Source organism: Malaclemys terrapin, chromosome 18, assembly GCF_027887155.1.
Source record: "Malaclemys terrapin pileata isolate rMalTer1 chromosome 18, rMalTer1.hap1, whole genome shotgun sequence".
Classification (NCBI taxonomy): domain Eukaryota; kingdom Metazoa; phylum Chordata; order Testudines; family Emydidae; genus Malaclemys; species Malaclemys terrapin.
Window position 1 is genome coordinate 18665525 of NC_071522.1, and position 14038 is coordinate 18679562.

The window sequence follows — 14038 nt, forward strand, 5'->3', positions numbered from 1 at the left end:
CAGTGGGAGTAGGCCTTGAGGAGAAATGTGAAGGAGAAGATGGACTTACGGATCAGTTGATGGAGGGCCTTCCACACAAAGAATTACATAACTATTTTGTTCATACATGATTATGATTCAATCCTGCGAACGCTATCTGGCATAATGCTTTCTTCTGTAAGTTACACTATGCAAGTACTGGCAATAGATGGTATAAAATTAATCAAGTAACCAGTAATAAGTAATCAATAATAAACAAAAGGGAATTATTTCCATGCCCAGAAAAGAAAATCTACTTTTTTCTTAAAGAGCTCTTAATACCATGATTCTCATTTGCTTATTATTTGTTTTTATATATTAACAACTCTGTCAAGGGTATTAAAGATAAAAGTAAGCTAACTTACTCTGACAGAGTTCCAGTACTGTAATATAGTATGCTAAGAATTTCAGCTATGTTGGAGTCTGGAGAATTTATAATTGGCTAGAGAGAACTTCTTTCATGTAGGCCACCATTTCAGATGCTTTATTTGTTTATATCATGGTAGCCCCCAGAATGTGCTATGCTCTGTACAAACATGTAGGAAGTTCTGTCCCCAAGAGTTTACAATCTAGAAAGTTAGGCACACGGGGCTTGTGGGAAGGGAGAAAAGGATACAACATAAAGGTTCACTTAAAAAATGTTTTTGTTTAAATCTTGTGAGGTCAGAGGTGAGGTAAGAGAAAAGGAAGGATGGGATGAATTTATGGGAACAAGGGAACAGGACAAAGAAGGAGGGAAGGGGAAAAAGAGACCCATGCTGTTTTTTTAATCTGATAAAGACTTCAGCAGCTACTAAAGGTGTTAGAAGACAGTTTGTTAGATGAAGTGGAGGTTTCAGGCTATTACCTTCATTTAGTGCTTTTCAGAAAAGGACACAGAAAAGTAATCCTTCACTTACACCAGAGGTGATAAATGTTGGGAAGTAGGAATTTGTTTTGTGTGTGTGTGGTTTTTTTTTTTTTTCTCCTTCCCAAGTACAATGTACACCTCTACCCCGATATAACGCTGCCCTCGGGGGCCAAAAAATCTTACTGCGTTATAGGCGAAACCGTGTTATATCGAACTTGCTTTGATCTGCCGGAGCGCACAGCCCTGCCCCCCCGGAGCGCTGCTTTACCGTGTTATATCGAAATTCGTGTTATATCGGGGTAGAGGTGTATAATATTAAACAAGAGATGCAAGGTTCATGATAACTCAGATAAACAGGAAAGTGTGTATATACCAATTTACTTACCAAAATGGTCAGAGAGCCACGGAACTTGCTTAATTAGAACATAAGCATACTGCCCTTTGTGCTTATAAAGTAATGTCAGTCGTATGTATCTTTAAAAAAGGAGTGACAAGGTGGGAGTGAGGGTGAATCGGGTCCCAAGTGAGCAAGTTACAAAGATTCTGAAATGGGACACTAAAATATGTTTGAAAAAGTTAATACATTCTAAATGCTTCTAATTGGGTTGATCTTCAATCATTTGGCAAAATTCTGTATAAAGTGCAGGTGCAGTACAGAGTTATGCTAAGGCTTTGAAGCGTAGTATATAGAAGATCAGGAGTGATCAGCATTGGCAAACCTGTGAGAAACTTGTACAATATTTGCCTACAGTGTGCCAACTCTAATCGGTGCCTAACTTCTGTTAGAAATCACATGCATCAAAATAATAATCCTTTTATAAAATAAAGCACATGAAATCATATTAGAGTAATAAAATGAAATGGCTTAGGTTTTTGCTGTCACTAGTGATAATTTGACAGTGGCGATAAATATGCATATTCATTACAAGTCCCTTCTTCTCAATCCTATGAAGGAAATAATCAGAGGCTGGCATGGCACCATCAACAATACCAGGAAAAAAGGAGGCCAAACCACAGTTGTTCGTGGTCCAACCACCCTCTTACTTGTTCATTCTTTACGCTTCTGGGAAGAGATGGCAAAAATGTGGAATTAATGCCCCCCAGACTTTAGGTCACAATCTCATTTTATTCCCTTCCAGACTTCATTGTAAAGCGAGAGAAAAAGAATAGTTTTGAAATTAAATATTTGATTCTTACTCACCAACAAGGTCCTGACTGATGAACTGAAAACATGTTTTTTAATATGCTAAAACTTTATCTAAACAGAGAAGGCGAATGACTTTTTAAAATGTTCAACAGCTAATAAATTAGGCAGGATTAGGCCTGGCTAATACTTGGATGAGTGACTGGTAGTAAATGAACACGGTCTCAGGAAGTAGTTCTAGTGATTCAGTAGATGGTTCTTCCCCTTTGAGGGCGAGATCATTGCTCCTGTTGTAGCTTCTTTATGCCAGGTAAAAGGGGTGGAGCAGAATAAAGGGACTCTGAAAACCCCAGCACAGGTATTATGGAAGATAGCCATAAGGCTGCCTTCCATAGACCTGCTTGCAAGCACTGATCTGGGGGGGGGGGGGGGAGGGGGAGAGGGCAGAGCTGGGATTGGGAGGGTTGCATTAGGGATGCAGGGCCACCGTACACAGGAGTAGCACTGTGGCCCATAAGGGAGCCCGGGGAGGCTGACGTAACACCTTTCAGCGCTGTCTAAAGTATTCTAGAAGCTGCTCTACCCATTGGATCGTTGCAGGATTGGGAGGGTGCAAAGGTGGTTTAAGGCTGCCTTAGCCCTCTCCCTCTGGGCTACAAGTTTGGTGATGTGTCTCTTACAAGTGCAGCATAAAATCTCACCCAGTATCTGTACTGCACCAATGCATGGTGTTAGGAGACACTGTCGCTGCTGGAAGTACTGTCTTTTAAGTGAGAGACAAAGTCCTGACCAGTCATGGTCATTAAAAGACCCACTTCGGTGTCCACATGTTTGGAAACTGAGCTCACACTAGTTACAGCTCTTTCTGTTACCTGAATATATGGCTTGGACTTGGGCCATCTTTTTGCTGACTTTAAGACCAGTTCACATATTTTCTTTTTTCCTATTGAATTAATAATTGGATAAGTACCTTTTTAAAAACTGAAATAATATAGGGAAAATATCCCTAAAGCATGCACTTTAAGAACTCCATTGCATACTTATCAGGAATTGACACACTAGGTATGGTGGAGGTTTGAAGGTTTAGAGGGAAGGTGCATGTAGATGTTGGCAATGGCTTGAAGATTGTGCCTTAGGGAAAGAGAGAGAATATTCCTGGGGGCAGTGCGAAGGTTCATGTGGGAGTAAAAACTGCAGCACCCTTTGAAAGATGCTGCTCCGGGGACTGTTGCCACAGCACTCTCCGCTCCCCCGCTTGCCCCCGCCCCTGCTACTACCCCTATCAGGATGTCCGTTGCTACAGGCAATGCTATGACTCCTTTGTTTTCCTCTGTGTTCAGAGTGCAAGTTGTAGGATTCTTGATTTTACTTGTGAAAGGGCAGATGAGGATAGTGCACCCTCTTCCCTCCAGTGTGAGACTGAAGTAAAATAAGACCCCAGCTTTTTATCAAAATACATTCTGAATGCTTTTCAGGAGAAGAAAGGTTGAGGTTAAATGAACTGCAAATTTTTTTATTACAGTTGCAGAATAGGAGAAATTAGAGTTTGAGTGCTTTTCTGTAACTTTGCATTGCATTGATCTTAGGCTGTAAGCAGTAAATTCAGACTTCGTCAGATGTTACTGGAATATAAGGTTGCCAGGTGTCTGCTTTTTGACCGGAACGCCCTGTCAAAAATGGACCCTGACTGCTCCGGTCAGCAATGCTGACCAGGCCATTAAAAGTCCACTTGTCGTCACAGCAGGACTAAGGCAGGCTCCCTGCCTGCTGTGGCTCCGCGCAGCTCACAGAAGCAGTGGCATGTCCCCCCTTCAGCTCCTACATATAGGGGCAGCTAGGGGCTCCGCACGCTGCACCCGCCCCAAGCGCCGGCTCTGCAGCTCCCATTGGCCGGGAACCACGGCCAATGGGAGCTGTGGGGGCGGCGCCTGCGGAGAGGGCAGTGTGCAGAGCTGCCTGGCCATGCCTCCGTGTAGGAGCTGGAGAGGGGACATGCCGCTGCTTCCGGGAGACACCTGAGATAAGCGCCACCTGGAGCCTGCCTCCCTCATCCCCCTCCCATACCACAACTGCCTGCCACAGCCCTGATCCCCCTCCTGCACCCCAAACTTCTCATCTGCTGCCCCCCCAAAGTCTGCACCCCCAGCCAGAGCACTTATCCCCCCCCCTGCAGTCCAGCCTGGAGCCCCCTCTCGCACCCTGAACCCTTCATTTCAGGGCCCACCCTGGAACCTGCATCCCCAACACCCCCGCCTCATCCCGGAGCCCCCTCCTATACTCCAAACCCCTTCACTCCACCCCTCCCATCCTGGAGCCACCTTCTGCACCCCAAACTCCTCATCCCTGGCCCCATCCCGGATCCCGCACCCCAACCCCCTGCCCCAGCCTGGTAAAAATGAACTAGTGGGTGAGGGTTGGGAGAGGGAGCAATGGGGGGGGAGAGGGATGGAGTGAGTGGGGGGTAGAGGGATGGAGTGAGTGGGGGGTAGGTCCTCAGAGAAGGGGCAGGAGCGGGGCCTAGGAGGAGGGATGGGCAGGGGGTGGGGCAAGGGTGTTCGGTCTTGTGCGAGTAGAAAGTTGGCAAACCTACTGGAATATTAGAAATTGAACTGGAGCATTCTGAACTGTGGTTGTTCCTCCTGTGAATTAAGTTCTTTTTGAGACGCCGTATTGTATTTTCATAAAGTTTGTGAAATATTATTTCATTTATAATTGTGGAGATCTGACTTTATGTTTAAAAATTGTGGGAAGGTTTATTTTTGTAGCTTCTTTGAAAGAAAAGGACCCGGGGCAAATCATGCATCCAGCTAACTGAACCTCTGTGTTGGACCTGTATGGACATTAGTGCAAAAAAAAAAAAATGTTTCTTCTCAACCAAGGCAGGCCTGGAGCACCTTTGCAGCCAGTGTTGCAGTAGAAGCTCTCGCCATTCTAGGTTTGGTAGATAAGGTAGATTTTACAGAACAGCCATGGTATCTAGGAACCAACTTATGGCTAAAGGATACACACAATTATGGTTCAACTGGCCACATCCCATCACACAACACTTCACTCCTCCTGCAAGCTGTGGAGAGTGCTGCTACAGTGCAGTGCACTAGGGCGCTCCATGAGAAACAGTCTCCCAGGGTGCCACATCCTATATCTGTGACCCTATCTCCAAGCAGCAGAATCATGTTGGGTCTATTGCCTTTAAAGCAGTGATACTCCGATTGAGGCTCAGGAGCGGCAAGTGGCTCGTAGGGCCCTTTGCAGCACATGAAATTAAAACACCATGTGATTTAATTATTAACCAGGATATTTTACTATGTTGTTAACCAATTGTAGAATACTTGGTCAGTCATTTTGCTGTGAGAATTATATATATAACAGTAAACGAAACTCTGAATTCACTCTACTGTGGCTCTTTCAGGTAATGTTGATTGCTAATTTGGCGCTTGAACCATTGAGGCCTGAGTATCACTGCTTTAAAGCTTTCTGAGGCCTGCAGAATTTAGGCTTGTACTATTTTTTGATAATGAATAACATTCCCTTCACTCTTTGTGGCCACCTTAAAGTCCCTGCTGTATTTTTTTTTTTTTTTTTTTTTTTAATATGGTGTCCTGTTGTTTTAAATCTAAATGGGTGGTGTGTGTTTGGGGGTCAGGAGGGAATGCTCCGCTTTGTAAAAGTGGGAAAATAAGGGATAATTCAGCCTAGTGGAAAAAACAGATGATATGTATAATTCCTGGTTTTAAAGCACAACCTTTTCATGTTCTATATAAAACGGGGTGTGTGTGTGTGTGCGCGGAGATGATGGGCTTTGTTTCAAAATGGAATTAGGGCTATAACTCTTCTGTCCCTTAGGCTAGTGGAGTCATAGGGGAAGAGGAGGAGAGCTGCAGTTTATTGCATGAAATCTTTGCCTCAGTCTCTCTAGGCTATTTCAATTTACCCCTGAATTTTGGGGGGAATAATTAATGAATTAATTAAGTATGCTGTGAGGTATTTGAATATTCAAAAGCTACAATGTAATTATTATTTTTCTAAAACATGTTTTCAGATTATTTTCACATGTGATCTCCCAAGAAATCATTTGCATTTACTCCATCAAGACTTTGTACAACTCATTGCCTTGCCATTTTACTAACCCAGAGACAATATTCCTAAGGAATACCTCCACCACAAATGTTCATTGCAAAGATGAGGTGGGGCGGGGTGTGTGTGTGTGTGATATTTATAAACTCATTTTGCTGTGTGTTAATGAGTGTGACACAGCAGAACTTGTGCACTGGCTTTGTGGTGGTTTTTTGTTCGTTTAATTGTAATTGTACATTTAAAAAAACTCACATTAAGGAGTTTTCTTTCACTGCTTTGTCATTTTGTGTGGGAGTTTCTTGAGAACAATTGCTAAAAAAGCATCACTTAAGACATAGTTTAAGCAACACAAATAGTCTCTTTGAAAGAATTACAGTGCATTGGATGAATTATTTTTAGATCCAAACCTTAGGAAACACATTGCCAATTATATAAAATATTAATTGCCACTAGTTCTGGCAGTGTTTCATAACTTGCTGTCTTACTGTTGTCAATGTTATAGGCCTGTAATGAGGAGGAAGCAGTGGGGTGAGAGACCAGACTTTTGTTTTGAAAAATCACCTCAAAAGCTCCATATCTAAAATATCAGGTGAACAAGTTTTTATAAGGTTATTCAGATTTTCATTACTAAACCAAATAAAATGGGAAACCTGATTTTCTGTTCTTAAGTATGGAGTTGTGTACACTTTTTCCTGTATGTCACTGAAAAAGTGCACCAGTAAATTCTGAAATCAGAGGCTTATAATTATTTTTAAAGGTTTATGATTTGCATCTTTCCTGTCCTAGCAACATATAGGTAATCCACTCATTTCTCCTGTACATTTCAAGACCGGTATTACATTACTAGTTACTGTTAGAACCGGTGCAAGTGTGAATATTTTAATACTACCACTGTGGCAAGAAATTAAATCCTACAACATATATAGACACATCTGAAATTTATAGTGACCTGTGTTTTAGCACATGTTACTCTTGCAGAAATTTTAAGTCCCCAGTCATGCTGATGTAAAAGCTTTGTGTGGAAACTTAAAATTCACAGAGAACATTGTCCTGATCCTGTTGAACATACTCCATTCCATACATTCCAATTCTCTCTCGTTGGCAAAACAGGAATCAGTCCCTATGGTTGAGTCTAGGGAGCACTTTGTAACTCGTGCCTTCTGTGGTTAGGAGTTCCCATTTTCCATAATACCAATTAGCCACCTACAGAATGTTTTAAATATAAGAAACAATGCGGCTGTATACCAGAAATGGCTAGGACAATGTTATGTTTGCTGAGCAGTCAAGTAACCATCACCTCTCACATTTCAGGTACAATCTCAAGGCTCCGTAAAGCAGTTTCTATAAAGAAACCTCAAGCCATGCAAATGTCTTCAATTTTTTTTTTTTTTTTTTAAATAGTGTCAGGGATAGTTAAGGGTTGGCCAATACTGTGTGAGTTGTAAATTTAAACAGTGACAGTTTTTCTATCTTAGTTGATAGGATTTCCCTATCCTGTCTGGCTTTGTATTAGTCTCTGTGTCTTGTATTAGTTTGCAGATTGCAGAATTAATTTTAAATAGGGAAGAGCTACATAAAATAGGGCACAACTGATTTTTGCTTCTGAAATCTGTTTGCAGGATTTAGAAAAAATTTCACTATTCACTATTTTTTCACTTCTCTATCTTTTCAAACAAGTACTAGCAGAGAAATATTTTTAAAGATTAACTTCTTTAAAATCTTATTTTTTTTCTGCTGAGGTGCTTTTTTCTTTCCCTTTTTAAATAAATAAGGTGGTCCCAGCATAGTCAATATCTAGACAGCTTTTCATCAGTTGCTCATCAGCATGCTAATTGCTGTATGACTAATTATGCCCTGAATTCCAGTTGATTTTCTTAATGAGACAGCTGGGTTAATTATGTAATCGTATGATTACATTAGCCTAGAGTGCCCTGGCGAAAAGTAACGCATGCAGGAGCGTGATGTCATTGCATGAACAGCACTCACAAGGGGGTGCATTCATCTTCTGCCTAATGACAGGGGAGGGCAACGGTACCCACAATGCTCTTTGTGTAAACAATTATATTGAATTATTAAGATCTGTGTCTTTTTCCAGCTTGTACAATACATGGAGAATTGTTTTTGAAGAAAACTCATTTTGGAAATTCATTTGTTCAGTGATAGTCCAGTTTTACTTTGTGATACTATGGCAGAGTTTACATTTGATCTAAGTGTTAAAAAGTTATAGTAGTTGCTGAAATGTAACCTCAGGCTGGTAACGCAGTGCATTCTTTTATTGAGCTCCACTTTTCTTTTACTTTAAAACCCTGCTCTTAAAATATGCACAGTACAACCTGGCTTGTCCACACATTTATAAGCTCCACCAAAAAATCGGTGTACTTTCCCCTCTCAGAAGTGGTTTAACAGCAGTTCCGGTTGTGAGGCGTTATATTAATTTGGCTTTTTTTTTTTAAACAAAATACAGTAGTGTGCATTAACTAGTACATTGTAAAGTATTATCTGCCAGGAAAACGACACTGCATTTGTCCAAAGTTAACACAGTTGCTTTTTGCATGTCTGTCGTCTTTCAGAGGCATATCCAGCCCCCCCTCCCCCCTTCTTGACCAGAGCCTCATTTGTAGTGGATTTGATATGATGCTGCACACCTGTGCATTCACACAGATCTGCCATGTGGGTGGCTGGGGTTGTGAAGCAGCACTGAGAGGGCAGCACATGGAAAGCTTAGGGCAAGGGTGAGCTCCGTGGACACTAATCCATCCTCAGGGCTTGAGTGGCATAGAAGAATAGTTTTGACTATTATTTAATATTTCTATTATGGTGCTATGTCTGACGCTCAGTCAAGGATCAGGGCCCCACTGTGCTAGGCACTATGCAAATAGAAATAAAGATGATTTTCTGTCTTGGTGTTAGGATGTAACAGGTGGATTAGACAGGAAAAAACAGACATGGGGAGTTGGAAGATGAGGTCATAATAAAATGAAAGGTTTAGCATAAAAGCAGGTATCTCAACTCACCTCTCACCTAACTAATGCCAGGTGGTAATGATTTGTAGGCATTTTTGTATACTAGCGATTTAAGCGTTTCCTCTCTTTCCCCTGCCGCCTTGTCAGCCCTTTTGTCCAGTCAGGACACCAGACTCTTGATTTGGGTCTTATTCTCTAGCTTGCAAAACCGTCATTTACAGTGAGTCTTCCAGTTACCAGTGTTAATTAGCAAGGTTTTGCTGTACTGGAGCTTAGAGAAAAAGCACTCCATTATTTGGAAGCTTGTCTTTGCTGCTTTCTGTATACTATCACCATTTCATTTCAGTTCCTTCAAATGTCAGTGAGCTCCCATTAAACTATATGAAATCTGCATAACATAAAAAGACAGGCTTTTATATGTGCAAGTTCTGGTTGTGTATTTTTTTCCCCCAAAAACCCCACACCAATCAAGAAGGAAAATAGCACATCAAAGACTTCAGATTGCGGTGCTTACATTGAACACAGTAATACTTGTGTGAAGTTTAAACGGTGTTGAAGATAATTAAGAAGACCAAAAAGCTATGATTTCTAAAGTTTAAAATGCACTTTGGGGTTTGACATACATAAATTAATTGTTTGACTCTCTAGCCAAAGCAAGTCATAGTCATGTTGTCATGCAGTAATTAGTTTTGTTTATAAATTAAGCCTAAGAGGTACTTCGGCAATGCCTTTTACAAATCCCAAAACAATATTCAAAGGCTGCAAGCTTTTAGTTGGTCAACTAAGGGATAGTGAAGTTTGAAATGTAATGCATGGGAGACTGTTTTTACATTTTGGTCATTCTGTGACTGTTTGCTACTTTAGCATTAACCTTTAATAGAGCTAAATTAAATATACATGTCCTGATGAATAATTATGAGGTTGCATGAATTTTTATTTACAGTATAATGCTTTACAAGGATTGAAAATTTGACTAAAGGTTTAGTCATTATTCACTTTATAATGCACATGTTATTTTTATATGTCTTTGAATTCCTTCCTAATTTCAGTCTAGAAAAGCATTGTTTATTTGGAGCAGACACAGTGTCTTGTATGGTGCCAAGTATTAGAGGGATAGCCGTGTTAGTCTGTATCCACAAAAACAACGAGGAGTCCGGTGGCACCTTAAAGACTAACAGATTTATTTGGGCATAAGTTTTCGTGGGTAAAAAAACCCACTTCTTCAGATGCATGGAGTGAAAACAAAAGGTTATGTCCAAATAAATCTGTTAGTCTTGTGGGTATCCTGGCTTTTTAAAATGAATGTACTAAAAAAAAGTTTTTAAAAATCACGGGGATAGAAGGCAGTGTACAAACACTGGTTCTTATAAATACAGTTTGTATTGGCTATGGTATTTTAAGCCTGCTAGCACAAACGTTGTTAATATTTTATAGAAATATCATGGAGAAAGTTTTAGGTCCTCATTTGATATATTTTTTTTATTTAAAGTTTGTATTATAGCCCTAAATCAAATAGACTGACACCATCCAGTCTTTCTTTATGATCAGTAGTCCAAAATGCTGGACAGGCTCTGCTGGAGAAACACTGGACTGAAGAAATGTGACAAAATGGTCATTCTAAGTAATGGTTGTTTTGGCTGCATGGGAGAAGGCTCATGTTATGACAGCCTGCACCCTAATTGGAATGTGTATAAATATTGTAGGGACTTCTCAGTGCTGCTATAACTTCAACTTTATGTATAATTCCTTACCCAGGCCCCCTGCACCTGCCACAATAACATTTTAAATTTGATTTATTATAAATATTTTAATAGAGATAATAATAATGAAAAGTATTTGGCCTAAAAACATAAATGAAAAATCTATGTAGTCATAAACTATGTATGTATGTACAGAGAACAGATGACAAGCAGCCTAGATTTTATATTATGAAGAAGGTAATGTCATAAGCTGTTGAACTAAATAACAAAATGCAGTATACTGCTACTTATGATGTCTCTGAGTTCAACATAACCCAGCACTGTTCTTTTATAAACTGTGAAACAACGCTGGCATATTGAAAAACGCACAAGCTCATGCTTAATGTGTTAACAGAGGTACAATAGACTTATTATGTTTCCAGAGACTGAGGGTGGTCTGAAAAATTAATGACTACGGTGTTTGAAAATTAAGTGAACTCCCTAATATATACTGTTGTTGATCCACTGAGTTTAGTGTTTAGCATTCCTCAACAGGAGACTAAATCTTTGCAGCCATTTCACAAGTGATGCTGGCGCCCATAATAGAAATGCATTCAATAATTTTTTATAAGCCCATTGGACTCCAACATTTTCCTACACTGACTGGGAAGCTGAGATCCCAGAATAAATTCTCTATCCATACATGGCAGGTGTATTGTAACAGTGTTTTTAGCAGAATAGAAAATGATAGAATTGTCAGTAGGAGAACATAAAGTGTTTCAAATTTGTATTTAATTTGTGTAAGAAAAATAGAGAATAAATACCATAAAATTTCCGATTAGCAGAATTAATTTTTATTAGCATTCGCATCAGTTGTTTACTAGTAAATGTCACTGATAGGAAATGAGCCAAAGGTTTGTAATCGTATTCACACAAGAGTTTCTGATATCAAATAACAGCTCTTTCACGGATCCCCACAGCTGTACTTGTTTGTGCTTTATGGCTGAGGGCCTTATGGTAAGGTACAAGCTTATTCAAAAGTATGGTTCTTTGAAAGGGGAGGTATTTAAAGGACTCCATTAATCAGTATTTAATATATTTTTTGTTGCTTTTACTCAACAAAAGAACAACAAAACACCTTGTACATTAATGTCTTTTTCATGAAAATAGATTGGATCTCGAGACTTTCATGTCTCGTTAGTCTGTGTCATTTTAAAGATGCTGTCAAAATACTTTGTCACTTTAAAAAGATTCTGTTCATCATTTAGAAAATAATGGAGATCCTAAATATAAAGAATTGTATATAATTTTCAAAAAACACACAGGGAAGTAGAGGAAAGTAAATCAGACCTAGACCTTACTACAACACCACTGCATATGACCATTTGAATGTCATTTTAACTAAGGAAGAAGGAGAATTCTTCCACAAAGAATTTCAAGATTCTGAGCTACTAAAGCTGCAGCGGTGTTGCTGTTGTCTTTTTATTATTTAGATCCAGTTCCAGCTCTGGATCTAGGACAGCAGCTTCAGCTGAAAGTCCAGCGAATGCATGATATTGAAACAGAGAACCAGAAACTTAGGGAAACTCTAGAAGAATACAACAAGGAATTTGCTGAAGTGAAAAATCAAGGTAGGTGGGAAAAATGGTACTCTTTCTCTCAGATTGTAATTCTAATAGTTTGAAGCAGTTTGAAGAATGTTAGGATTAGCCCTAATTGTATTTCATAAAATTAGTGTGTGCAGATATATTGGTATTTAATAAAGAAAGATTATTGCATGCTTATAGCCACTTTGAAATTTACATGTCTGCATATGACTATTTTACTTTGACGGGACCAATAGGATTTCCTTTAGAACTTTTCCTACAGTATCATGTAATAGCTGGGCATTCTTCTTTTAAGCATTCTGTTGTTGCCTTCAGCACTACCTATTAGTGATCCACCTAGCAAACTGAAGTTACATAGCAGTCATTAAATACTGAGATTATAGTAAGACTGGTCTAAGGCCAAGCAAGTATTTTTTTAATCCACTATTTGTTAATAACTTTATTTTGTTTTTTAAAAAAATATATCTTCTCTGCTCAATTTTTCCTCAGATAAATTAATAAAGTAATCTTAGTACTTGCAGCATTCTGTATAATTACTGTAGGGAATGCCAGGTAATAGTGCAAATACTGAGGTAATGTTTCAGTTTTTAAGGCAGTTGGCAAGTTTTTTAAGGTGACCATGGTACATGAAAAGACCATTATCTAAGGTGCAAAAACCTGCTGTCTCTGAAAATACCCAAGCTTTCTTGCCTTTCAGAAAAACATGCTTCCTGCACCAGGAAACAAAATATGCTCACTCTAAACCTATTTCCTTTTACACACAACTTGTGGTTTCCTTGTAAATATACAATTCTGAGTTGCACTAGCAGCAAATTGTTCTACCACATAGGAGAATAGACATTGCCCAGCTAGAGGTCTCATTGACAGTTTACTGGGGCATAGTTTGCTGCATCTAAATTGCAGCAAAAGGCACATATTACAGCCACCTCTCTCTTTAATATGAAGGGAGTGGCCCATTGAGATCGCAGGTCGCTCATCATGCAGGTCTTCAGACTGGACTGCAACAGATGTAACATTGCATACTGGGAGCTCTACGTTTGGCAGTTGCGCTAATTTGATAAAAGTAGAGACATGACCACAGTTCACTTGGTGGCACTCTGTTGGTCATGCACTTTGACCACCTTCATGTAGGAGCTTGTGGCCTGATCTTGGAAAGTGTAAAGACATTCAACTCCGGTGGTTTGCTTTTTATTTATTTAATTATTTATTTTGACAGGAGCAACACTTAAATACTTCAGTCAGGATCAAGGCCCATTATGTTAAATGTCATGCAAACATGTAGAAGGACATGTCATGAAGAGCTTGTGATCTTGAAACCAATGGGAGCTGAGGGAAGTGGGCACCTTGCCGGACTGGGCCCTTTAATGCAACTACAAAATTTGCATTTATTATGAATGGCTTTTTTATGCTATATGTATTTATTTCATTCATGTACCAAATCTTCTTTGATCAGTGTTTCACTCTGGAATTGCAGTTCTATGCCATACTTTAAATAGAAATGGTCTGAAGGTGTTAGGAATGACCTGCAGAGTCCTGTTAGTAGTTGAGGGTGGTTTGATTTCTCTCCATAGATGGGTTGTACATGGTGTTAAATGAAGTTAAAAACATAAGAATGGCCATACTGGGTCATACCAATGGTCCATCTAGCCCAGTATCCTGTCTCTGACCATGATCTGTGCCTGGAGGTTTAGGGATACCTGGAG

The 14038-nt window shown here is 39.6% G+C and overlaps 1 protein-coding gene across 3 annotated transcripts in view; it reads left to right on the forward strand.

Moving 5' to 3' along the window:
• CUX1 (cut like homeobox 1) overlaps window positions 1-14038 on the forward strand; it is a 380489-nt gene that overhangs the window by 171174 nt on the left and 195277 nt on the right. For all 3 annotated transcript variants that reach the window (XM_054008638.1, XM_054008636.1, XM_054008637.1), the window contains exon 5: window positions 12222-12359. In XM_054008638.1, the coding sequence (XP_053864613.1) occupies window positions 12222-12359 (138 nt within the window). The remainder of the gene's footprint in view (window positions 1-12221; window positions 12360-14038) is intronic.